Source organism: Mobula birostris, chromosome 6 (genome assembly GCF_030028105.1).
Source record: "Mobula birostris isolate sMobBir1 chromosome 6, sMobBir1.hap1, whole genome shotgun sequence".
Taxonomy (NCBI): domain Eukaryota; kingdom Metazoa; phylum Chordata; class Chondrichthyes; order Myliobatiformes; family Myliobatidae; genus Mobula; species Mobula birostris.
Genome location: NC_092375.1, coordinates 55,093,627 through 55,121,592, shown reverse-complemented (window position 1 = coordinate 55,121,592; position 27,966 = coordinate 55,093,627). Strand labels below are relative to the sequence as shown.

The following is a 27,966-nucleotide window of genomic DNA, read 5'->3' as shown; positions in this document are numbered from 1 at the left end:
CAGGTGTGAGCCACGGTGGCAAGGCCTCCGGCACTGAGTCTGACCCTGTGGTGCAGAAGGGTGGGACGGAGAAGAGGAGAGCTGTCGTCATTGGAGAATCTATAGTCAGGGGAGTAGACAGGAGATTTTGTGGACATGAGAAGGACACCCGCATGGTTTGTTGCCTCCCGGGTGCCAGGGTCTGGGATGTCATCCTGGTACGAGAGGGAAAGCAACCAGAAGTCGTTATACATGTTGGGACCAACGACATAGGCAGGAAGAGGGATGAGGTCCTGAAGTGTGAGTTTCGGGAACTAGGCAGAAGGCTGAAGAACAGGGCCTCAAGGGTGGCGTTCTCAGGATTGCTGCCAGTGCTACGTGACAGTGATGGTAAGAATTGGAGGACATGGCAGTTGAATGCGTGGCTGAGGAGTTAGTGCAGGGAGCAGGGTTTTAGATTTTTAGATCATTGGGATCTCTTCTGGGGAAGGTGGGACCTGTACAGATTGGATGGGTTGCACCTGAACTCGAGGGGGAACAATATCCTTACAGGTAGGTTTTGCTAGCATGGTTTGGGAGGGTTTAAACTAATTTGCGAGGGGGATGGGACGCAGAGCGATAGAGCGGTGAAAGAAGTGCATGGAGTAAAGAGATCTAACATACAGAGAGGCTTTGAGGAAAGAGAAGCAGAATAAATGGTGTAAAGACAGTAAGGTAGAAGGGCTGAAATGTGTGTACCTCAGTGCAAGAAGCATCAGGAACAAAGGTGATGAACTGAGAGCTTGGATACATACATGGAATTATGATGTAGTGGCCATTACAGAAACTTGGCTGGCATCAGGGCAGGAATGGATTCTCAATATTCCTGGATTTCAGTGCTTTAAAAGGGTTAGGGAGGGCAGAAAAAGGGGAGGAGGGGTGGCATTACTGGTCAGGGATACTATTACAGCTACAGAAAGGGTGGGTAATGTAGCAGGATCCTCTTTTGAGTCAATATGGGTGGAAGTCAGGAACAGGAAGGGAGCAGTTACTCTATTGGGGGTATTCTATAGGCCCCCTGGTAGCAGCAGAGATACAGAGGAGCAGATTGGGAGGCAGATTTTGGAAAGGTGCAAAAATAATAGGGTTGTTATCATGGGTGACTTTAACTTCCCTAATATTGATTGGCACCTGATTAGTTCCAAGGGTTTAGATGGGGCAGAGTTTATTAAGTGTGTCCAGGACAGATTCCTGTCACAATATGTGGACAGGCCGACCAGGGGGAATGCCATACTAGATCTAGTACTAGGTAATGAACTGGGTCAGGTCACAGACCTCTCAGTGGGTGAGCATCTGGGGGACAGTGACCACCGCTCCCTGGCCTTTAGCATTATCATGGAAAAGGATAGAATCAGAGAGGACAGGAAAATTTTTAATTGGGGAAAGGCAAGTTATGAGGCTATAAGGCTAGAACTTGTGGGTGTGAATTGGGATGATGTTTTTGCAGGGAAATGTACTATGGACATGTGGTCAATGTTTAGAGATCTCTTGCAGGATGTTAGGGATAAATTTGTCCCGGTGAGGAAGATAAAGAATGGTAGGGTGAAGGAACCATGGGTGACAAGTGAGGTGGAAAATCTAGTCAGGTGGAAGAAGGCAGCATATATGAGGTTTAGGAAGCAAGGATCAGATGGGTCTATTGAGGAATATAGGGAAGCAAGAAAGGAACTTAAGAAGGGGCTGAGAAGAGCAAGAAGGGGGCATGAGAAGGCCTTGGCGAGTAGGGTAAAGGAAAACCCCAAGGCATTCTTCAATTATGTGAAGAAAAAAGTTTGACAGGAGTGAAGGTAGGACCTATTAGAGATAAAGGTGGGAAGATGTGCCTGGAGGCTGTGGAAGTGAGCGAGGTCCTCAATGAATACTTCTCTTCAGTATTCACCAATGAGAGGGAACTTGATGATGGTGAGGACAATATGAGTGAGGCTGATGTTCTGGAGCATGTTGATATTAAGGGAGAGGAGGTGTTGGAGTTGTTAAAATGCATTAGGACAGATAAGTCCCCGGGGTCTGACGGAATATTTCCCAGGCTGCTCCACGAGGCGAGAGAAGAGATTACTGAGCCTCTGGCTAGGATCTTTATGTCCTCGTTGTCCACAGGAATGGTACCGGAGGATTGGAGGGAGGCGAATGTTGTCCCCTTGTTCAAAAAAGGTAGTAGGGATAGTCCGGGTAATTATAGACCAGTGAGCCTTACGTCTGTGGTGGGAAAGCTGTTGGAAAAGATTCTTAGAGATAGGATCTATAGGCATTTAGAGAATCATGGTCTGATCAGGAACAGTCAGCATGGCTTTGTGAAGGGCAGATTGTGTCTAACAAGCCTGATAGATTTCTTTGAGGAGGTGACCAGGCATATAGATGAGGGTAGTGCAGAGGATGTGATCTATATAGATTTTAGTAAGGCATTTGACAAGGTTCCACACGGTAGGCTTATTCAGAAAGTTAGGAGGCATGGGATCTAGGGAGGTTTGGCCAGGTGGATTCAGAATTGGCTTGCCTGCAGAAGGCAGGGGTTGGTGGTGGAGGGAGTACATTCAGATTGGAGGGTTGTGACTAGTGGTGTCCCACAAGGATCTGTTCTGGGACCTCTACTTTTCGTGATTTTTATTAACTACCTGGATGTGGGGGTAGAAGGGTGGGTTGGCAAGTTTGCAGACGACACAAAGGTTGGTGGTGTTGTAGATAGTGTAGAGGATTGTCAAAGATTGCAGAGAGACATTGATAGGATGCAGGAGTGGGCTGAGAAGTGGCAGATGGCGTTCAATCCAGAGAAGTATGAGGTGGTACACTTTGGAAGGACAAACTCCAAGGCAGAGTACAAAGTAAATGGCAGGATACTTGGTAGTGTGGAGGAGCAGAGGGATCTTGGGGTACATGTCCACAGATCCCTGAAAGTTGCCTCACAGGTGGATAGGGTAGTTAAGAAAGCTTATGGGGTGTTAGCTTTTGTAAGTCGAGGGATAGAGTTTAAGAGTCGCGATGTAATGATGCAGCTCTATAAGACTCTGGTTAGGCCACACTTGGAGTACTGTGTCCAGTTCTGGTCACCTCACTATAGGAAGGATGTGGAAGCATTGGAAAGGGTACAGAGGAGATTTACCAGTTTGCTGCCTGGTTTAGAAAGTATGCATTATGATCAGAGATTAAGGGAGCTAAGGCTTTACTCTTTGGAGAGAAGGAGGATGAGAGGAGACATGATAGAGGTGTACAAGATAATAAGAGGAATAGATAGAGTGGATAGCCAGCGCCTCTTCCCCAGGGCACCACTGCTCAATACAAGAGGACATGGCTTTAAGGTAAGGGGTGGGAAGTTCAAGGGGGATATTAGAGGAAGGTTTTTTCCTCAGAGAGTGGTTGGTGCGTGGAATACACTGCCTGAGTCAGTGGTGGAGGCAGATACACTAGTGAAGTTTAAGAGGCTACTAGACAGGTATATGGAGGAATTTAAGGTGGGGGCTTATATGGGAGGCAGGGTTTGAGGGTTGGCACAACATTGTGGGCCGAAGGGCCTGTACTGTGCTGTACTATTCTATGTTCTATGTTCTATTAAAAGTGAAATCAGATGTAGGGATGTTCGCTAATGTTTTCACAATGTTCAGCAGCATTTGTGGTTCCTCAGATAATGAAGTAATTCACATTTAAATGCAACATGTCTTGGACAAAATTCAGGTCAGGGTTGATACGTGGCAAGTAACATTTATGTCACAGTAGTGCCAGGCAATGATGATATCCAGCCAGAGAAATTCCAGATATCATCCTCTAACATTCAGTGGAATAACCATCACTATCAATACCCTGGAGGTTACTACTGACCAGAAATTTAACTGGAGAAGCCATGTGCACGTACATTGTGACTACAACAACAAGTCAGGAGCTAGGGACCCTGCAATTCATCTTCTAGCTCCCCAAAGTCTTTCCACAATCTACAAAACTCAATTCTTGAGTGTGATGCAACATTCTTCACTTGGCTGGATAAGTGCAGCTTCGCCAACATTCACAAAACTTGACACGATTCTGTACCTGGAGACTGGCTTGATAGGTACCCGATTACATCACTATACCAGTGATGCACAGTAGCAGCTGCTTGTACTGTGATGCCAAACCAAGCTTTCGGACGATTGATGCTAATGAGAGAGATAAGAGAGACAATGGAGAAACATTCAAAATGCTAATAAGAGAGGAGAGAGGGATTAACGGAAAAGAAACACAATTCAGAATATTGACAGACCGGTTGCTTTGAACCTGAACTGTTTGAAGTTTGATGGACAGGTGATACCCCAGCAGGGGGATAAAAAGAGCAGGTGCGCTAAGGCACGACACACCACGAGACCACGAGACGAGACCCTGGAAAGAGCGGTGTGCCCCCACAAGTGGTGGGAGTTTGGAGGTCTTGGTTCGCGGGAACCGACCATAGGCTCACAGGGTGTAAAGGTACGATCGGTGGGAACCTGGTGTGTGTGTGTCTGCCCTTGCCTGGGTGCCGGGTTCACTGTGGAAGAACGATCGTATCTGGAACGGAGGGGTCATAGTCGGTGACCACAGTGGGATAGAAGACATCAAAGGTCTGCCTGAACCAAATTGCATCCCCACTCTCTCTCTCTCCAACGGTACAACAGCGATTACTGCGAACTGCACTAAGCTGAAATGAACTCTGCGTCACTGTAAGACTGATCATTTTACCCTTAGACTGCGATAGAGCTTGGCTGATTCCTATTACCCTAGTTCTGTGTATAGGTGTGTATTATCATTTCTAACCTGTTACATTTATATCCTTACAATTAGAGTACTGTATTATTTGTTTCTTTAATAAAACTTTATTAGTTCCTAGTAATCCAGACTCCAACAAGTGTTCCATTTCTGCTGGTTTGGCAACCCAGTTACGGGGTACGTAACAGTACCATTTACAGAATGCACGGTAGCAACTCATTAAGACTCAGAAAGCATCTTCCAAACCTATAGCTTCTAAGTAGAAGAAAAAGTGCTACAAAAGCTAGGAACACCACCAAATGGAAGTTGCCCTCCAAGCCACACACCATCCTGATTTAGAAATATATCACCAACAGCACTGGGCCAAAATCCCTCTCTAACAGTGTGGTGGTATACCCACATCTCAAGGACTATAGGAATTCAAGAAAGTAGCTCTCCACCACCTTCTTGAGGGCAATTAAGAAATGAATAATCCAATACTGGCTCAGTAATGAAGCCCCCCCGCCCCCAATCCTTTGAATGAATTTACAAAAAAACCTCACCATTAACAATTTATCGAAGCAGTAAAAAGAATGGGTCAGGCAACATCTAAGAAAGGAAATGGACAATTCACATTTTGGGTTGAGAATCTCAATCTCGACATGTCAGGTTCAGTTGAAGGGTCTCAACCTGAACTGTTGACTGTTGAGTCTAGATAAAAGGTCTCAACTCAAAACTTTGACTCTCCATCTGCAGCATGATGAACATGACTCTTAACCACACAATCTACCTCGTGATGACCTTGCATCATATTCTTTACCTGCACTATACTCTCTCTGTAGCTGTTGTACTTTATTCTGCATGGTTATTGATTTGTCTTGTTCTACCTCAGTATGCTGTTTAATGATTTGACCTGTACGAAGTTCTATGCAAGAAAGCTATTCACCATGTCTCCCACATGTGACAATAATAAACCAATTCCAGTGCCGTCTGATCTATTGAATTCCTCCAGCTGTTTGTGTTTTTTTTGCTCCAGATTCCAGCATCTTCAGTCTCTGTGATTCCTTATAAAACAGTAATTATACACTCAGTGCCACTTTATTAGATACAGCTGTACACCTGCTTGTTAATGCAAATATCTCAGCCAATTATGTGGCACAGTGTAATGCGTAAAAGCATGCAGATGTGGTCAAGAGGTTCAGTTATTGCTCAGACACAACATCAGAATGTGATCTAAGTGATTTTAACCTCGGAATGATGGTTGATGCCAGAGGGGGTGGTTTGAGTATCTCAGAAACTGTTAATCCCCTAGGATTTTCACACACAAGTCTCCAGAGTTTACAAAGGATGTCATGAGAAACATAAAAACATCCAGTGAGAAGCAGATCTGTGGACAAAAGTGCCTTGTTAAGGAGAGAGGTCAAAGGTGAAGTTCAGGATGGAACAACTGGGCCAAATGGCCTGTTTCTGTGCTCTATTACTCTATGTGGTTACTGTCACTGAGAGTGTTCAAGCTGATAGGAGGATGACAATAACTCAAATAACCATGCATTCCATCAGTGGTGTGCAGAAGAGCATCTCTCAATGCACAGCATGTAGGAAGAACCTTGATTTGGATAGGCTAAGCAACAGAGGACCAAGTCAGTGGCCTCTTTATTAGGTCCAGGAGGTACCTACAAATATGGCCAAGTATGATAAACGGTAAACAATTAGATCATTGATCAGGAATTTCCCGAGAGCAATGAGCTACCTACGCTTGACAATCCTATCTATTTGATTCATGTTTAAATTGGAAGGATCTTTGAGCAGAATCTTTGCCCATAAAGTCAACTCCTATTTGGTCAATAGGGTCCCTCCAGCTTCAAAGTGCATCAAATGCTTTGGTCTGGATGAGCCCTCCCCACAGTCAAGGCTGGAGCGGCTATTAATGAAACTGAGAATTTAATCACATAAAATTTAAAAGCAGGAGGTAGACTTTCCGCCCTCATAGCTTCTTCACATTTCAGTCAGATCCCATACATCCCCATACTTCAACATTATGTTCCTACTTTAAACCCATAGCTCTTTATCCCTGTAAATTACAAATATTTTCATTCTCTCATCTGAACCCCAACAATCTTGTTGAATGGAGAATTCAACAAGTCCACTACCCTCTGGGTGAAGACATTTCTTTACATTTCAATCCTGAGTGGCAGAGGTCCTTATTTTAGAACCATAAATCCTGGTTCTAATCATCCCAGTTTGCAATCCATCACCCCTATGTCTTTGCTGTCAAGCCCTGTAAATATTTCATATGTCTCTACCACATCACAATCAGTTTTTCTGAGCACTGTTTTCATCTCTTAACTTCCCATTTCTGGAATCAAATTGGTAAAAAGATAGTGAGATTATGTTAAATATGTTTGTATTTAGCAAATACTATTTTTAAACGTAACGGTTAGCTTCATTTGTCACAGCGAAATACATTGTTTGTGTCAAATCAAATTAGCAAGGATTGTGCTGGGCAGCCACAAGTGTTGCCATTCTACTGGCATACCCTCAACTCACCCTAATCTTTTGGAAAGTAGGAGGAAACGAGCAGCTAGAGGAAGCCCTCATGGTCATGGAGAGCACGTACAAACTCCTTACATTAAACCCTGATCTCACAGCTGTTTATTGTGTTATGCCACTGCACCGTGCTATGTTAGCTAAATTCAAAATAGTAAATTACCAAAAATTTACAGGTCAGGTATAGACTGGAGACTTACAACTGCAGCCTGTGACTATCCCGTCCTTAATCTCATGACGGATGGAAAGTCTTTCAAAAACCATTGAAGATGGTTGGGTCTGGGACATTGCAATAGACAATAGGTGTAGGAGCAGGCCATTCGGCCCTTTGAGCCAGCACCGCCATTCACTGTAATCATGGCTGATCATCCACAATCAGTATCCAGTTCCTGCCTTATCCCCTTAACCTTTGATTCCGCTATCTTTAAGAGCTCTATCCATCTCTTTCTTGAAAGCATCCAGAGACTTGGCCTCCACAGCCTTTGGGGCAGAGCATTCCATATATCCACCACTCTCTGGGTGAACTTCCACAGTGGTATCCTGGGGACTTCAAACATTGAACTCCAATATCCACAAACAATATTCTCTGTGCCAGTGGAGTTGGCATCTGTCATCCACTGGCTTACCAGGGCTCCATGACGAGTCACTCTTATCTTTCCTCCGGAATTCAGCTCTTAACTCATGCTTGGACCAATTTTTTTGAAGGTTCTTCCAGTAGACTTTTAATTCTAATCATCTTTAGAGCCTTGACCTGTCCTGTCAGTTGTAGACATTACTTAGTTCAACTACTTTTAAGGATCCATCTGTTGTGCTTCATCAGGTTGGCCCCTCAGTTTTAAATGCGCCCAGTGTTGCTTCCTGAATGTACTCCGGATCTACCTGGTAAACCAGGCTTGATCCTCTAACTTGATTGTAGTGGTAGAGTCAGGGTTAAACTGGGGCACGAGGTTAGATATTGTTGTGGAATCTATTCCTGTTGGTTATGATGGTCCACAACATCTCACATGTAATTCTTTTCCTCTCCATTCTTGCAGAATGTTTTGCAATTTAATAAAAGCAATCACCATTAACTAAACCAAACCTGGGCCAGTGATTTTTTTTTACTTCTGAAAGCTTATATATGTTAACACTTCAAAGAGAAACTGGCCAGCCACCAAACACACATTACACAAATTAATTCTTACTGTGAAAAATGACATCCACAAGGTCGTCCAATGGACTATCATTGAAAAAGATAAACCAGGCAATTATTGCACTTGCCTAAATTGCTGCAGGGATATTGGCAAATGCTTGGATTTTCTGTGTTCAACTGGCTATGTCCTTCAGTAATGGAGAAAATATCATTTGTGACTTATTAACAAATCAGAACAACAACCAAATTTTCCATGATAGTGATAAAGCAAATTTTGGCAGAAAATGCAGCAGTGTGTGTTTCTTGAAAATGAATTTCAAAATGTCCAGCACACTGATTGGAGCTTATCTTGAAATTTGTTCTGATTGGAGTTACATTGAAAACCAGCATGCACAGGGAAGTAAGGAACAGAGCTTGTTTTCTTATTTTCCCTTCAGTTTCAGACTGCAAGCCATAAATCAGCGTCCCCAACCATCGGGCCACAAAGCATGCGCTACCGGGCCACGAGGAAACGATATGATTTAGCGATATGAGTCAGCTGCACCTTTCCTCATTCCCTGTCATGTGCACTGTTGAGCTTGGACGCACACGAGGTCATTACCTGCGGGTCATTCATGTCAGCGCGGGAAGGAGATCAACTCCTCGAGCTTGCAAATGACAGCAGGCTGAAAAGTATGTTTGACGTAACACCTCTGCCGGCATTCCGGATCAAAGTCACGGCTAAATATCCTGAGATAGCCACGAAAGCACTGAAAACGTTGCTTCCATTTCCAACATATCTCTGCAATGAATGCAATGAAAACTAAATTGCGGAATAGACCAGACATAAGGAACCCCCTTCGAGTATCACTGTCTCCCATCACCCCTCGATAGGACCGTCTCGTTGCAGGGAAACAAGCCCAGGGCTCCCACTGATTCAGCGATATTGGCATGTTGCAATGATTTTATATGTTCATACAGGGAAAATATGTGCTGTGTGTTTAATATCCAAATGTTACTTAAAATGTTATGATGCTATTGACTTATATAACCATATAACAATTACAGCACGGAAACAGGCGATCTCGTCCCTTCTAGTCCATGCCGAACGTTAATCTTACCTAGTCCCACCGACCTGCACTCAGCCTATAACCCTCCATTTCTTCCCTGTCCATATAGCTATCCAATTTTTCATTAAATGATAATATCGAACCTGCCTCTACCACTTCTACTGGAAGTTCGTTCAACGCTTACTTCAAGCTCCCCTTTCCTCCCCTGATAATTGACTTATCGCTATATTCATGTGAGAAAAATATGCGCTGTGTGTTTAATATTAAATTCGTTAGATAAACCGTTTTAGAAACAAAATTGAGTGTGTTAGCCACTTATCACCTATACTGCAATCATGATTAACGGCCTCCCCCGAACAGAATCGCCAAGAACGATTTGCAGAAAAAAATCAGCATGATCATGCATGGCCACTGGTGCCCGCGCAAGGCTTCATGGTCATTGTAGTCTTTCTCGGTGTAAACCCAACGTTTTGACTGCTACTCTTGTCCATAACCATACCCCCCACCGCCCCCGGTCGGCCGGTCCGCAAGAATATTGTCAATATGAAACCGGTTCGCAGTGCAAAAAAGGTTGGGGACCCCTGCCATAAATAGTCCATACAGGATCGGCACTGGTAACAGTGGAGTATCATCCACTGCATGAAGCATTCCACTGTGCGCGAAAGTAGCAATAGCTTGGTTATTTGAAGGTGGAAGGGCTGAGGGAAAGCTTTAATCTTGTTAAAATTCTGTAATGTGTCACTAACCTTTTTTTTCATACCAAAGTCCTGTTTTACACCTATTTAAATTAGGTAAGGATATTGATTTAATATAGATTTGTCATAGTTGACCTTTTCAGACTGCTGATAAGAAATGATGCTTCTTGATGTAATACAAAGGATGTGGCTTGAAATTCTGACACAGAAGATATTATCTAGAGAGAAATGCATCCCCAGCCAGCATGCTGGATATGTGGCAGCAGTTGCACATTTGTCACAGCACCTGAAGTTTGATTCCATTGGCATGGTAAATGCTACTGACAGTGGGGGTGGGTAAGCTTCTAAGAAATGCACCACTAATCTCAAAATGAACAGTAAGCATTTCAGAAACAATTTCCATAATACTTCTGTATTGTATAATAACTATAAAGCTGCTGGCTGAATGTACTTTCATTTTTGATTGGAGGACCTCAGCTGCTGTTGTGGAAATGGTGGATGCAAACTCGGTCAAACTCGCAAGGTCACAGAAAGCATATTCAGATTTTTTTCTATTAGTTTGCTATTTTACAACAGCTGTATAAAATCTTTGATCGTGATGTGTAAAATAGAAAACCAAGGCTGAATTTAACTTCAGGGGTAATGTTGCATTTTTACACTTTTGTTTTCGACATATAAGGTGCCTATATTGTCTAAATGCCTCCAGTGAAAACCAGGGCTGAAACATGTTATGCTAAATACAAATTGCTGTTTTGTTAATAATATCCCACTACTAACACAGATCAGTGAGTAATTGTAATTGTAAACTTACCGCTTCTCGGGCTTTTGGCTAAGATCAAGTGTGTGTGTAGTAAACTTGAATGACTGCTTCACAAACTCACATTTTTGCCAATGCCATATTGCTATCACATTTCGTCAGTGCTATTAACTACTCTGATTGACTAAAGTACATTAAAATATATTAGTTTTATTTCTCCATAAATGCAAATATGTCCAGTGGAAAAAGAAAATCAGTTTGGGAAGAGATCACTTTCCAATTAATGGTAAAAACAGTCTGAAAAGTAAGGAGACGTAAGGGACAGCAGATGCTGGAAGCTGGAATGCAAAATGAAGATCCCAGTGCAGGGTCATGACCAGAAACATCAACCATAGATTGACTCCACAGATGCTAGCTTGACCTACAGGGGCTCCTCCAGCAGTTGTTTGTTTTGCAGTCTAAAATATAACTTATGTTAAGGTTCCTAGCTCAGGTGACATTAGAGTAAATACATGCCTTAGGGGCCAGGAGACCTTAGTTTTATCTTGTACCTATATTTATTTCTTGTTAGTGGAATAATACTTGTAAATTCATAGGTTAAAGCATTATTCCCTGGCGAGCAGGAGAATGAGGGGAGATGTGATAGAGGTACAGTATACAAAATTATACAGTATGGTTAAATAGGGTAAGTGCAAGCAAGCTTTTTCCACTGAGGTTGTGTAAGACTAGAATTAGAGGTCATGGGTTAAGGGTGAAAGGTGAAACATTTAAGGGGACCATGAAACAGGGAACTTCTTCACTCAGAGGGTGGTGAGAGTGTGGTAAGCACTGCCAATGGCAGTGATAGAAGATGAATTTAATTTCAACATTTGAAATAATTTTGGATTAAGTACACGGATGGGAGGGGAATGAAGGGCTCTGGTCTAGGCTGCAGGTCAGTGGGATCAGGCAGGACAATAGATCAGCAAGGACTGGATGTGTCGAGGTGCTGTTTCTGTGCTGTAGTGCTCTCTGATTCTATGACTAGCTGTACTTAGGGATGTGGCTAGTATATCTTTATATTGCTTGTAACTGATGTTGTTTGACCCAGTTTTGAGTGATACAAGGTGGCTGATCTAGTATTAGAAAAAGCTTTGTTTCTACCCTTATAGTTACGTTAATAAAGGCCAAATATGTTGTGATTTCATTAATAATATTAAATATTAAAATGTTACTCTCTCAGCTGAATAAGATCTAAAACACAAATTTAAATGGATATCATTTTACTTAAACAAAAGGAAAATTGACTCTTCTCCAATTTTTGGAAGCATTCAAATATCGAAGAAATAACCATAATCTTAGTTATGGAATATTAATCTAGGTGAAAACAGGATCATATAAAGTATTGCAATAGCAAATGCAATGAGCCACTTGCTAGGGAATGCACCGTCTGAAAGTGCAGAGGAAAGAGATGAAATTGTAGAGACATACAGAAAGGGCAAACCAGTGGGTCTGAATGGACAGCTTCTTGCAAGATACTTCCTGCAAAACGCGATGGGCTGTTTTATCAGTAATTCTAAAGCCAGTGAGAGTCACAACCAGAGCATTACTAGCTCCATGATGTTGTCTCCAGCACTTGCAAAATAATTTAATCTCAAAACAAAGACCTACATTTTTGTATACTTGCTATACTCATCACAACACCATCAATGCAGCTTTCCGATCTGTACTACTTATCATAAATGTACTAACTTAGCAGTTACAATCCACTATACCCACCTGTGCTTCCCCTGCATTAGTAGCTGTCTGCTATGCATGACAGTTCACGAGAATGTTACCAAATTAGACTATAGACAATAAGACGATAAGACATAGGAGTAGAATTAGTCCACTGGCCCATTAAGTCTGCTGTGCCATTCCGTCATGGCTGATTTATTATCTCTCTCAACCGCATTCTCCTTTCTTCTCACCAAAACCTTTGATGTCCTGACTAATCGGGAACATATCAACTTCTGCTTTAAATATACTCAATGACTTGGCCTCCACAGCCATCTGTGGCAATGAATTCCAAAGATTCACCACCCTCTGGCTAAAGAAATTCCTCCTCATCTCTGTTTTAAATGGACGTTCCTCTATTCATAGGCTGTGCCTTTTGGTCCTGAACTCACTAATATAGGAAACATCATTTCTACATCCACCTTATCTAGGTTTTTCAATACAAGATTGGTTTTAGTGAGATCCCCCTCATTCATACAAGAAGAGAGATACAAACTGTATCTCTTCTCTTGTGGTTTACTGTATTCTGAATCCAGGCCTTGTATTATTTACTGTTTCTAAATTGTCATCAGATAGTGGTGTCCGTGGAGAGTTGACAAGAGGTGCAATTATCTAAATTCCAACGTGTAATCATCCATTCCATCCCTGGTTCATGTCTATCAGGTTTTCTACTCTTTCCAAGCAGCAACATTAGAAATCATCAGTGTTCCATTAACGTTCTGGAATGCTGCACATTTTGTTACAAGGCAATGCGAAAGATTTAATTATCCAGCAGCATTATCAGGATGTGGAATGTGCCAATGACTATGTGGAATATATTAACTTCAATTTTTAAATTCTAGTATCAATCATGTGCCATTTGAGTACTACGCTGTATATTTATCAGGCAGATATAGAAGAAGATTCATGGATATGTTCAAAATTTCCTTGAAGATCTGCAACAACCATACTCTCTATGAGGAACCTTTGGTCTCTGACTATTTTGATATCTTAAAAGCTGACATGCTAACTTACTGGTCAGCGTGATATTATTGCAACACCAACGATCAGATGGGGGTTCAATTCCCACAGCTGTATGTAAGGAATTTGTATGTTCTCTCCGTGAGCACATACATTTCCTCTACTTTCTCAGGTTTCCTCCTACTTTCCAAAGATGTATGGTTAGGGTTAGGGGTAATAAGTTCTAAGCATGCTATATTGGGGCTGGAAGCATGATGACACTTGCCCCTAGCATATCCTCTCACTCCTTTGACACAAATGAAACATTTCATTGTACTTTTCAATGTTTTGATGTACAAGTAACAAATAAAGCTGATTGTCATCTGTTTTCTTTACGTAAGGCGATTCATCAGGAGCATGCCAAAGTCCTCCATAAGTGGCAGGAGTGTTCCCCCCTTACAAACTTCCCATGTACCAACCCTATCTGTAATTTCCTTCCCCATTTGTGGAAGAATCAGTGGTTCCCTCTGGCCTGATTAGTTACCTCAGAACCGGCAAAACTGAAGGGGAAACAAGTGACCCTCATCCAGAGGGACTGTGCAAAACAGATCTGAACCAGGATTGTGAATCTCCTTGAAGAAAATTGTATTGTCCAAAAAGTTTTGTGTTTCCCTGTGAACCAGAATAGAATTACACTTGCAGGCTGCTTGGCCATTAGAGAACTCGTGTCAAGTTGTGTAAAGCTGGTGAATCAGCTGATCTCTATGGGAACATCTGTGGAGCATTAGATATCAGGTCAGTCTCCAACTTACACAAAGACTTAACTGAAGGACAATGGTCAGTTATTTCACTTCATGAACAATAACAATATTTCCTGGTAAATATAGCTCAATACTCAATTACATATGATAGATATAGAGATTAGGAAACTATCCAAACCAAGGCATGGAATCATACAGAAATTTTGAAACTCGAACTGCCTTTTCAAGAAAATCAAATTCAGGACGCACGGAATTCTGGATGGAGATTCCAACAAAGTAACTCATGTCATCTGAAAAGCCATTGGGCATCAGCTTGTTTCCAATGATTTTAGACACGGCAGGTGGTAAGAGTAAGGATTTAACATGGTAACTCATTCTGGCTCCTCTCACACTTCTTCCTTGTTGCTGAACTTTTAACCCCTGTAGAACAGTATCGCCAACTTTGCCATTTTAAAACAATGGTTCCACATTGACTTTGCACACTACACTCCAGCAAAGGGCACTGCTGGTTTAGCAACTGCCACTTTAACTATCCTACATACCTTACAACTGTAATTACATCCACCATCATAAAACTGCTTGCTTTACTTGGACAATATTTTAGCTCACATCTCTATAAAAATTCTGTCTGGTGTTTGGAACACATTAGCTTCTTCCAAGAGAAAGTTCACCATAACATTAAACATATCCAGAGAGCAAACATAAACAAGTAATATTTTAGTAAACAAAGACAGGCCACTCCTCAGCCCACTCTTGATTGCACAACAGATAACTAGATGATGTATACTGAAAGAACTGAGCAATATTATCAAACAATTGGAATAACTGATAAGAAACAAACACCGGTGTGGTGAGTGCAGTAGGTTGAAAAGCATACAGTTTGCTTGGAAGTTTGACTGCTCTAACCAATCCAGCCGAAATAAGCTTTACTGATATCGTGAATGGAATGCAGGAATATTTAAACTGAAACCATTGTTGACTGAGGAATGCTTTAGGTTTCATAAGCAGAATCAAAAGAAAGGAGAGTCCACTTCAGCATATGTGGCTGAACTGAAGGAACTATCTGAGCACTGTCTGTTCGATAGTGAGCTTAATGATACATTGAGAGATCATTTAGTTTGTGAAATCTTCCAAGAAAGCATTCAAAAACAGCTTCTATCTGAAGCTCAACTTACAGTTGAAATCACTGAATCAATGGAACTAGCAGCCAGAGTCGCAATTGAGGTGCAGTTAGGAATGAAAGGGAGCATGAACAGAATTGCATTGTTTAAACAGAAACCTGCCTGGCTGAACAAGTTGTGTACCATTGTGGAAGAGGCTCACATACACGAGACCAAAGCAGGCTTCAAGGTGAAACTTGCAGAAAATGCAACAAAGTACGACGTATACAAAGAGCATGTTGGGTAGACAGAAATAAATGGACAACGTAGGGAAGGGAAAAAGATTTTTAAAAAAGTCAAGCTGCTGTTTCAAAAAGAGTACTAATCTGCACTCTGCTGATGAAACATTTGATAATGCTGAGAGTGACACAGGACTGAGCATGTGCAAACGAACAACAGACAAGCAATACGGCTTACAGCAAATTAATTAAAATGGAATTGTATACTGGCTTGTCTGTTTCAGTCATTCCACAAAGTGAGTTTGAATGGCATTTCAAAGATACTGAACTAAAACCTGCAGATATCCAACTAACAACCTATAGTGCAGTAAATATAACTTCTGTGGGAATGACATTCATAACAGTGAACTACAACAACCAACATGCTGTAGTGGGCTTGCATGTGATAAAAACAGGAGGGCTAGCATTGTTGAGCCGTGATTGGCTGAGACAACTACAACTCGGTTGGAGATCCATCCACAACTTGCATGCAACATCCCCTGCAACAGAGTCAACTGAAAGAGAATTAAGAAAGGCACTGAATGATGCCGCGGCGGTATTCAAAGAGGGCATTGGAAAATTCAGACATATCAAAGGTAACATAGTGTTAAATGAAAATGCCACACCCAAGTTCTACAAAGTTCATCCAGTTCCTTATACCATCCATGATAAAGCCGCCAGTGAGCTAGGTTGCACTGTGACTCAAGGAATTCTTTCCAAGGCAAATCCAGTGGTCCGAGTACCCAAGAAGAATGAGTATGTGGTGATTTTAAGGTCACCATCAACTCAAACTGAAAGTAGAACAATATTTTTTGCCCAGAATAGAGGATATCTTGCAAACCCTTCTGGGTGGAAACACTTTAGCAAGGTGGACTTAGCTGAGGCCTACCTACAGATGGAGATGGAAGAAGAGTCCAAAATATTTCTCACCATAAACACTCACAAAGGACTTTATCACTACAATAGGCTTATTTTTTGGAGTAGCATCTGCACCTGCACTCTGGCAGAAAGCCATGGGCCAGGTGCTGCAAGGGTGCCCAGGTAATCAGTGTTACCTGGATGAAATTATTGTTACCAGTGAGAATGACAAGGGACATCTCTGAAATCTCAAGATTAGATTATGGACTCAGAGCATGATGCAACAAGTATGAATTCGTTAAATCAAGTGCCCATTTATTGTGGCCATTTATTGACACACAAAGATTACACAAGTGTGTTGAGAAAATTCAAGCAATAGAGGATTCCCCAAGGGCAAAGCATGTGTCACATTTGTGGATGTTTTATGGTTTGTCAATTACTATACCAGTTTCCAGCCAAACCTCGCTACTGTGCTCCATCTCTTGAAATTATTACTACAGATTGTGAAGAAATGGCAATGGACAAACGGTGTGAGGTGGCTTTTAAAGGGTAAAAGAAATAGAGATGCCAGACACTGTACTCACACATTATGATTCACATCATCCAGTGAAGCTTGCCTTATGGTCTAAGTGCAGTCATGTCTCATGTTCTGAGTGACGGAAGCGAAGGCCCTATAAACTTTGCATCATGTTTCCTTTCTGATGCAGTGAAACATTGTGCAGATTGACAGAGAGGCCTTGAGTCTGGTTTGGGGTATAAAAGATGTCAACCAGTATCTGTATGAGAGACAGTTTACCCTCATTACTGATCATCAACCACTAGTGTCCATTTTCAATCCACAGAAGGGTGTTCCACAAACAGCAGCAGCACAATTGCAGAGATGGACTCTGCTTCTTGGAGGACACAATTACAAGATCGAATTCAAGAGGATGACTAATCATGGAAATGCTGATGGATTGTCCTGTTTACCCTGGAAATTTCTGAAAAATTTGCAAAAGGGGACACTCCCCTTGACATATTCTCCCTAATACAAGTCAAAAGTCTCTCTGTTATGGCAGAGATGATCCAAGAGGAAACTAGAAAAGACCGCACATTGTCTCAGGTGAACATGGACACTCAAAATAGCTGGAATGTGCAGCAGGAATTCCAGTTCCCCATTTTTACCGGTGCCACGATGAACTTGCCCTATATGGAGATTGAGAGTTGCTGCACTGTTCAAGCTGAGAACTGAAGTGTTGGAGGAGCTACATGCCGGCTATCTAGGTATGGTCAAAATAAAAGTGTTGGTTTGAAGCTTTGTCTGGTGTACTGAAGTTTTATTAGCAGATCGAGCAGCTTGCCAGGCATTGTTTGAGATGCCAATACATCCAGAAGATGCCAGGAGCTGTGGTTCTCCATCTCTGGGAAAAGTCTGCATTGCCCTAGCAGAATGACCCCCTTGTCAGGAAAGACATTATCCTATAAGAGTAAGGAATCCTCCACGGCGATTAAATCTTTAGGCCTGATGGCACAATTTAAAACTTACTATGCTGTGGATGTCTACATGGTAGGAGCAATACGTTATGCACTTGAGTTGATTCAGAGTCAGAATCAGGTTTAATATCACTGGCATATGTGTATGTCATGAAATTTGTTGCCTATGCATTCTATATTGAGTTGGAGTTTATAACTAAGCAGGGCAGAGTGTAGTCTACTTAACATTCCAGTAATATTGTAAATATATTGTTTGATTAAGCATTCTTTGTTTAAATAATTTATCATGGCTATATGTAAGCAGTACGTGAATGGCATACCTCATTACGCCACCATGTCATATGTGAGTGCCTTAATAAAGAGAAGGAAAGAAAACCAAGTGCTCAAGTATTCCAGGCTCCCATGTATTTCCTTTGATTATTTTCTGGAGTTACAAAACATACCAGCTGGAGACAAGGTTATGAAAATCAACCAGCATGAGAAACAACCTCCACCCAATGTTTCTCTTTCAGTGCCTTCAATGCAAATTAAATACAATGTGCCAAAAACACTAAAGCAGTTCACGCTGTTGTGTCTTAATGACCTTTGCAAAGTATTTGACAGGGACGTGTATATGAAAATTTAATTTGAAATTGGAGAGGATAGTGAGAAATAGTTCACTGAACGTATCTTTTTAAATTTCATGGAGATGCAAGAAGTTGGGTAGAACAGATGATTTTCCAGACAGTCAAACTTACTACGCACTAGCATGGACATATATACAGAACGGTGTCGGGAAAAGACCAGTACCTTCATGAAGGATCCCAACCTCCCAGCTCATAGGCTGTTTGCCCTACTCCTATCAGGAGGGAAGCTATGTAGCATCCATGCTAGGACCACCAGACTCAATAACAGTTATTTTCCCCAAGCAGTAAGACTGATCAACCCCACCACCACTATTTTATCTTTCTAACGGACACCTTATGCACAGACAATCCTCTGCCTAGCGTCACCTTATGGGGATGCAATCAATGTATATAAGCTAATTTATGTATTTATATTTCTTGTGTTTTTGTTTACTGCATTGGATCCGGAGTAACATTTATTTTGTTCTCCTTTACACTTGTGTACTGGAAAAGACATTAAACATTGTTGAATCTTGAATCTTTCATTGAGATGAGGTACCAATTTGTATTAATTTCTGCCTCATCTATAGAGTACAGAAAAAAACCAGTCTTTAATTCCGTTATTGTGGTTGTGGCCAGAGATGTGTGTGACTCCCAAGGGAGGGGACAGCAATCCAACGGTAATATATACAAGTGGGGAGCATAAGCCAAACAACGTTTCCCTCTGTGCATATGTTTAGTAGTGGTGTTACTCAGAAACTAGCTGTGAGCTGCAAGTATGAATGATTCATTCTACTCTGTTGGTGATGAGCTCTCAGATCTTAAGAGATTTAATTAACCATTTGATATAAAAGTAATCTGAAAGTGCATTTAATTTGTGTAATTGTGGACATGAGATTTTACTGAAGCTGAGATCAGTTGGTTCATTGTTGTACCTGTTGATAAGGAGTAGGTAGAGGATACAATATCTTGTGGTAAATCTTCTCTTTCATTATCAACACTGCCAAAGAATTAAAGATACCCAGAGTGGGCAACATGAAGAAGCTTATTCAGCATTCAGTGTCCTTGTAAGCGAATTATGTTTGTTTATTTCCAGCATTTTTACAACAATACAGCAGGATCTGCAACTACAGATCTAGTGCCACCATATCTGTGTGACATGTTACCTCTGGTCGTGGACAAGCTTCACTTCTAATGGGTGGTGCTCCTTTCCACTGAGAACTTGTCAGGCTGGTGATAGTGTGAATTCAAATCAATATGGATGAAGTCCATGGCATATTAAATGGCTGTATCAACTGCAGTATTAGTGAAGTCCAGTGTTTGTTAATCATTCTTTGTTTAACGTAGAACATAGAATAATACAGCACAGTACAGGCCCTTCAGCCCAAATTGTTGGCCAACCCTCAAACCCTGCCTCCCATATAAACCCCAACTTAAATTCCTCCATATACCTGTCTAGTAGTCTCTTAAATTTCACTAGTGTATCTGCCTCCACCACTGACACAGGCAGTGTATTCCACGCACCAACCACTCTCTGAGGAAAAAACCTTCCTCTAATATCCCCCTTGAACTTCCCACCCTTTACCTTAAAGCCATGTCCCCTTGTATTGAGCAGTAGTGCCCTGGGGAAGAGGCGCTGGCTATCCACTCTACCTATTCCTCTTAATATCTTGTATACCTCTATCATGTCTCCTCTCATCCTCCTTCTCTCCAAAGAGTAAAGCCCTAGCTCCCTTAATCTCTGATCATAATGCATACATTCTAAACCAGGCAGCATCCCGGTAAATCAACTCTGTACCCTTTCCAATGCCTCCACATCCTTCCTATAGTGAGGCGACCAGAACTGGAAATAGTACTCCAAGTGTGGCCTAACCAGAGTTTTATAGAGCTGCATCATTACCTCACGACTCTTAAACTCTATCCCTCGACTTATGAAAGCTAACACTCCATAAGCTTTCTTAACTACCCTATCTACCTCTGAGGCAACTTTCAGTGATCAGTGGACATGTACACCCAGATCCCTCTGCTCCTCCACACTACCCAGTATCCTACCATTTACTTTGTACTCTGCCTTGGAGTTTGTCCTTCCAAAGTGTAACACCTCACACTTCTTTGGGTTGAACTCCATCTGCCACATCTCAGCCCACTTCTGCAATCTATCAATGTCTCTCTGCAATCTTCGACAATCCCCCTACACTATCTACAACACCATCAACCTTTGTGTCGTCTGCAAACTTGCCAGCCAACCTTTCTACCCCAACATCCAGGTCATTAATAAAAATCATGAAAAGTAGAGGTCCCAGAACCGATCCTTGTGGGACACCACTAGTCACAACCCTCCAATCCGAATGTACTCCCTACACCATGACCCTCTGCTTTCTGCAGGCAAGCCAATTTTGAATCCACCAGGCCAAAATTCCCTGGATCCCATGCCTTCTGACCTTCTGAATAAGCCTACCGTGTGGAACCTTGTCAAATGCCTTACTAAAATCCATATAGATCACATGCACTGCACTACCCTCATCTATATGCCTGGTCACCTCCTCAAAGAGCTCTATCAGGCTTGTTAGACACGATCTGCCTTTCACAAAGCCATACTCACTGTCCCTGATCAGATCATGATTCTCTAAATGCCCATAGATCTTATCTCTAAGAATCTTTTCCAACAGCTTTCCCACCACAGACGTAAGGCTCACTGGTCTATAATTACCCAGACTATCCTTACTACCTTGTTTGAACAAGGGAACAACATTCGCCTCCCTCCAATCCTCCGGTACCATTCCTGGTGACAACGAGGACATAAAGATCCTAGCCAGAGGCTCAGCAATCTCTTTCCTTGCCTCGTGGAGCAACCTGGGGAATATTCCATCAGGCCCCGGGGACTTATCTGTCCTTATGTATTTTAATAACTCCAACACCTCCTCTGCCTTAATGTCAACATGCTCCAGAACATCAACCTCACTCATATTGTCCTCACCATCATCAAGTTCCCTCTCATTGGTGAATACCAAAGAGAAGTATTCATTAAGGATCTCACTCACTTCCACAGCCTCCAGGCACATCTTCCCACCCTTATCTCTAATTGGTCCTACCTTCACTCCTGTCATCCTTTTTTTCTTCACGTAATTGAAGAAGGTGACATGTCAATTCCTCTGGCTTATTGGGTCTCAGTGATGTCTGCAAAACAGTGGTGCAAGCTAGGGTGTAGATTGTCTTTGCTGCTACTTGAAAAAGTTCAATGGCATAAAAAGTTTTTGGTGACACAAACTGTGGAGTCCATTTCCTATTTTAGGTTCCAGCTGTGGCTGCAGCAGATTTGCTGATGACCTCTTCGGTGGAGCGAGTGTGTTTCATGCTTTGCTTCTCAGCAAAGCTGAATCATGAGAATTAGTGCTTGAGGACTAGCATTCCCTTTGAGGGACTCTGTGGGTTTCAGATTCTGCTTGACTGGTGGGCTGTCAGACTCCAGTGAGTCAACGGCAGATATAACTGCGGAATAGCGATGCTGAAGTTTGTTTGTTTCTAGCACCCAATGATGAAAACCACGGAGGGCACACAAGAGAAGCAGAAAAGTACAAGGTAAAATCATTTGCAAGTCTAATCAACTTATCTAGTTCTAAAAATTTATTGTGAATAAACTAATCGCCCCAAAAAATACTTAGTCATAAGACTTCCATTTCATTATTTTATTTTAATAAGCTAAAGTAATGCATTAGTTTCTATCATACATTTAAAACTTTATCTTTACCTTTTACATCCAAGTATATTTCACCCTGTAGTTTTCCAGCTGGAAAGGTATGGAATATGCAGTAATAGCAGCCTTTGTCTGACATGAGAATGTCTTTGATGGTGATAGTGGAACGTCGTCCATTAACTTCCAATTTTATTCGTTCATTATTGAGAGTTGTATTCCTTGAAGACACGTGGTACACACCAAGTTTAGTTCTGTTTGTGAACTTCTCCCATTCAACCAATACCAGTTGGAGTTCTTTCTTGGAAGAGGAACATTCTAATACTGCTGAACTGCCTTTCACAGCAGTTACAGACCTGCTTTCAAGTTGACTTGCTCGAACACCTTGGGGAAGAGTAGGGATTGGAAAGGGAGAAGAAAGAGAATTAAGATATTATAAATTTATTACAGTATAAATACAGATAATTAAAATGCATTTTGTACCAATATAACATAAATAAAGGCTTAGATTTTATGAAACTGTTGTGTATGTGGCCTGGTTACACAACAGTGCTATTAATAAAAATGGAAGCTAAGTTTCATGGTCCTTTACTGGCAGATTCCGAACTCGGCACACGCATACAGATCAATACGCGCCTAATAGTGCATGCTCAATATGCGCCTAATAGCGCATTCAACTGCGTGTTACTAAAACATAAAGTAGTCCCTTATTATACTGTAGGCTATACGGTACAGAAACAAAATGCAAAACATTTGGTAGAGCATTTCCTCTGAATTCCGCGCTCCTCACAAATGTGTGCTAGTGCAGGAAGCTGATATTCGGAAAGGTGCATGTTGGGATTTATTAACTGTGCAGGATCTCAGTCTCGCTGCGTTTTTCTAAGGAACATAGCATGAAATCTGCATCTCAACCTGTGTGAAGTTATTCCTGGTCATGAACCATAACATGATTAACTTTTAATGGAGAAGAATAGCAATAAGAAACTTTGTATGTGTTATGTTGTTTAAACTTTTATTTCTGTAAGAATTGTTTCGCACTTTTCTGCTCAGCAACACTGACACAGGAGAATTACTGCTGGAGGACTGGCTGCAGAGTCAGCTTCCTGTGCAGTGCCTTTCTTCTCCCTCTTCTCTCATAATATCTTTGGATCCTTAGTTCCTGTCCTCAGACAATTGGTAGCACCATTGCCTCCTGAGGGACTCTGTGGGTTTCAGGTCTTTGAACTTCACTTCCAGAAGGAAAGAAACATATTCGCCCCGTTGCACTCATATCACTCTTAATGCTAGACAGTGGGATTGCAATGGCTTTGGATCCTAAATTCCTGTCCCCAGAATTTTAAAGTTTTTTTTCAACTGGCTTTGAAGGAGCAGGAATTATCTTGGATTACCATCAGCACTGTTGCAGTAATAACATTATAAAAGCTGTTTGATTTGTGAACTGAGGTTTCTCCCAAAATTATCATATATTCTTATGTTCCACAGTATAGGAAGAATTTCTGGGCATGAGTCAATGCCATTGGAAAACTACCTGTGGAATCTTAGTGGAATAAGTGCCAATGAATTCTGAGTTTGGGATTTGTGGTGCCTATGAACGATCTGTTTGTAATGGTTGGAGAGCAGCTTGTGGAAGTGCCACTTTTGGTGTTTTTTTACCTGCCCCTTGCTGGCTGAAACCCTCACTGTGGGGTGGAGGGCTCTTGTGAAAGGAGTCCAATCTAAACCTGTTGTCATTTTCTTTTTCATTCACTTCATTATTTCCTGGCTTTGACATAACTAATGGGTCTCATATTTATCCTTTCGAGAGGCACCTCACAGGGTACACCAGTTTCCCTGAAGTGCAATACCCCTTCTAGCATTAAGAATGAGTATTTGCAATAGGGTGAATGGAAGTCGTGTTCCATCCTTCTAGAAATCAAACACAGAGGGGTACTGGATGCCTGTCTAATGATGTTTCTACTGCTCTGAATTGTCCTGCTGAGCTGCTGCTGGAAGAGTCATTGATGAGTCACGAGGCTCGCCACTGTTATAGAATCTTAGGTTTGTTGCTCAAGTGTCCTTTATAAACACAAAAATGTGAAACTGAGTCTTTCCGTTAAAAATCTTTGGACACGAATTCTTGCCTGTGTTGTGTACAGAAGTGTAGTGGGAGACAGGATATTGAAGACAGCGAGAGTGGCTATTAGAGACCTCTGCGCTCGGTAATCGATTTGCCGATTCTTGAGTCAGGGAACTCGAAATAAGAAAAGCAACACTTTAGACTGACTGTAACATCGAAATAGTGACTGTTGTCTCCCCGTCGCTGTGGAAGGAGAGATACCTGTCTCTCCTTTGTTTGTGAGAGAGAGAGAGCCTGTGGGATGTTGAAATGTTGGAGTGAACAGTTAGTTTTTGTTGTACTGTATGTAGACCATGATCTCTCTTGGGAGTCTTTGCTTTTGCTTGCATGGTGGGTGTTGGGAATGCTGATGCTTTATGCTGTGAGGCAAGGGTTGATGTCGCTATTGCTGCTTGTGCATGGGATGGTGGGGAGGGTAGGGGGCTTTGGGGCTCTTATGTTTTTTTTGTCATTCAGGCTGCTCTTCTTTTTCTTCTGTTTCGAGGATGTTTGCAGAGAGTAAGAATTTCAGGTTGTATATTGTATATATTCTCTGATATTAATTGGAACTATTGAACTATTGAGCTCTACCTGGAAATCTGGAACTCGTGTAAAAGTGAGTGTGAGGGTGGGCACCCTGAAATTTAATATAAATGATCACTATCATCATTTGTATGCAGTCCTGTGAACGTCTGCGGCTTTCCATAACTTGCAGAAGTGAATCTAAGACGTTAAGATTAGAAGAAAATTCTAGAACTCCGTTCATTTCAGAGGAGAGCAATGGCTGCAAGGGGAACAGGCAAGTTACAGGAAAGCTTCAATTTTAAGTTTAATTGACTGAATTTATGTCCATTTAATTGTTTTTAAACCTGTAACAATTTTAATCTTTGAAATGTTTAATATTACTGTGAACATTTTAGTCATGCATTCAATTTGTAATAGTTGTCAAATATATTTGACTGTTTGTGAATCTCATACATGTCACAACTATTCTTATCTTTGACAACTTCTGACAAGCAGCTTAACCTGAGGGAATGAATTAACTGGTTGTCAAAGGATTTCAGTGAGATTGTCAATTGGCAAGACACAGTGCAGTATCTTGCTGATTAAATTGGAGCTAGCTTCCTTGTGAAATTTTGAGGGAGTCCCCATTTTAGGCATGAGCAGACTTAAGGGGCAGGTAACCAGTCATTACAGCACAAAAATTGAGACCAATGGTTCCCAGAAATGCATTTCACACACCGTGTTTAAAATTCATAGATGTTAAATAAACCTATTTTTTTACAGTTGATGTTTTGTGTGATTATTTAGTTCCACAGAGTGTTGTCATTTCATCCAATGGTTGTCGTAATGACAGACAGAATACTAATGGGCACTCAGAGCCAGCAGAGCTTTATTGTTGCTCTGTGCCAGCTGTGTGATACCAATATGTTTTGTCTTTGATACTGATGCCACGAAAAGCTCGCAGGCTGTTGATAGGTGTGAGTTGCTATGGTTACAGCTAGCACTTGCAGCTGATGAATGCCAGTGTGTCCCTATTTAAATATATTTTTACAGACATCAGCTTATGATAAAGTTGCTCTATCTGGTCGTTATTCATGTTCATACAATATTTGTGAATTTTTCTACTTGTGCCCTGGATATCATTTTATATTGTGCCTCCATTGCATGCATATGTTTTCAAAACAGCAATTTCAAATTCAATGAAGTTAGATTAATTATTAAAATATTAATTCAGTACAATAATCTCCTAATTGAAAACTGACCAAATTTCTAAATATAAGTGCTACCATTATATTTCTCATAGTCGTATGATCTCTGAAATCTATTAAATATAGACAATTGTTAATGGTAGATAAATGCAGTTACTATTTTCTTTATCTCTGACAGTGCTTTCTTGGGCAAGAAAGGTCTGTTTGGCCAAAACAGATTTAATATCTATGCTGCAAAAAAATGACTTTGACTTGAAACATGATTTTTTTTTTCTCTTTTAACAGAGACCCACTGAGTAATTTGAGTATTTTTAGTAGTTGTGCTAGATCTATGTCTCTCAGAACTCTTCACTATTAGGTTAAAGGTTAATTCATTGCTTTAAGTTAGCAGAGTTAAAGATAATACTATGTGGTTCTTCAGTTATATCAACAGTGAAAGGATGATGAGCAAGGATGTTGCCTGGACTGGGGAGCATGCCTTCTGAGAATAGGTTGAGTGAACTCGGCCTTTTCTCTTTGGAGCGACGGAGGATGAGGGGTGACCTGATAGAGGTGTACAAGATAATGAGAGGCATTCCCCGGGCTGAAATGGCTAGTACGAGAGGGCATAGTTTTAAGGTGCTTGGAAGTAGGTACAGAGGAGATGTCAGGGGTAAGTTTTTTATGCAAAGGGTGTTGAGTGCGTGGAATGGGCTGTTGGTGGAGGCGGAAATGATAGGGTCTTTTAAGAGACTCCTGGATGGCTACATGGAGTTTAGAAAAATAGAGGGCTACGGGTAAAGCCTGGGTAGTTCTAAGGTAGGGACATGTTCGGCACAGCTTTGTGGGCCGAAGGGCCTGTATTGTGCTGTATGTTTTCTATGTTCCTATGTTTCCATGAGCAAGAGGCTAGGTCCTCTTCATGACCACCTATGTGTGGAACTGTAGGTGGTTGCTGAGATTTTTAATGTCTATTTCTCCTCGATATTTATTAAGGAAAATATTGCGGATGTCAAAGTAGTGAGTCTTGGATCATATGCAACCTTGAAGCACGTTAAGGTGGGCAAATCCACAGCCATGTATACCATGACCAAGCGTACTCCCTTCACTAATTATGGGAGGCCAGGGAAGAAGTTATAAGACCATAAGATATGCGAGCAAAATTAGGTCATTTAGCCCATCGAGTTTGCTGCACCATTTCATCATGGCTGAATCACTTTCCCCCTCAGCTCCAATCTCCTTCCTTGCCCCCATATCCCTTCACATCCTGACCAATCAAGAATCTATCCACCTCTGCCTTAAATATACATTAAGGTGTGGCCTTCACAGCAGCCTGTGACAGCAAATTCCACAGATTCTTCCTCATCTCCATTCTAAAACGATGCCCACCTATTCTGAGGCTATGTCCTCTGGTCTTAGATACTCCCATCATAGGAAACATCCTCTCCACATCCACTTGTTCAAGGCGTTTCACCATTCAATAGGTTTCAATGAGGTCACCCCTCATTCTTCTGTATTCCAGTGAATACAGTCCCAGAGCCATAAAACACTCTTCATATGACAAGCCATTCAATCCTGGAATCATTTCTCATGAATCTAAATCATGGAGGCCCCTGCTTTGCTGTTAACCATTGGTGAAATTCCAGAAGATGGGAGGATGGCTAATGTTGTTCCATTCTTCAAGAAGTGTAGCGAGGACAGGCCAAGGAACAACAGGCCACTGAATATCCCTTCAGTTGTAGGGAAGTTTCTGAAGGGAATTCTGAGGGACGAGATTTGCCATCACTTGGATAGTCAAGACTTTTCAGGAATAGTGAGAATGGTTCTGTGCATGGGAGG

At 41.6% G+C, this 27,966-nt stretch overlaps 1 protein-coding gene across 1 annotated transcript in view; it reads right to left on the bottom strand.

Annotated features, from left to right (window-relative positions):
- LOC140199796 (T-cell immunoreceptor with Ig and ITIM domains-like) overlaps positions 1-27,966 on the bottom strand; it is a 70,653-nt gene that overhangs the window by 6,133 nt on the left and 36,554 nt on the right. The window contains exon 3 of the mRNA XM_072262288.1: positions 22,399-22,725. Within this exon, the coding sequence (XP_072118389.1) occupies positions 22,399-22,725 (327 nt within the window). The remainder of the gene's footprint in view (positions 1-22,398; positions 22,726-27,966) is intronic.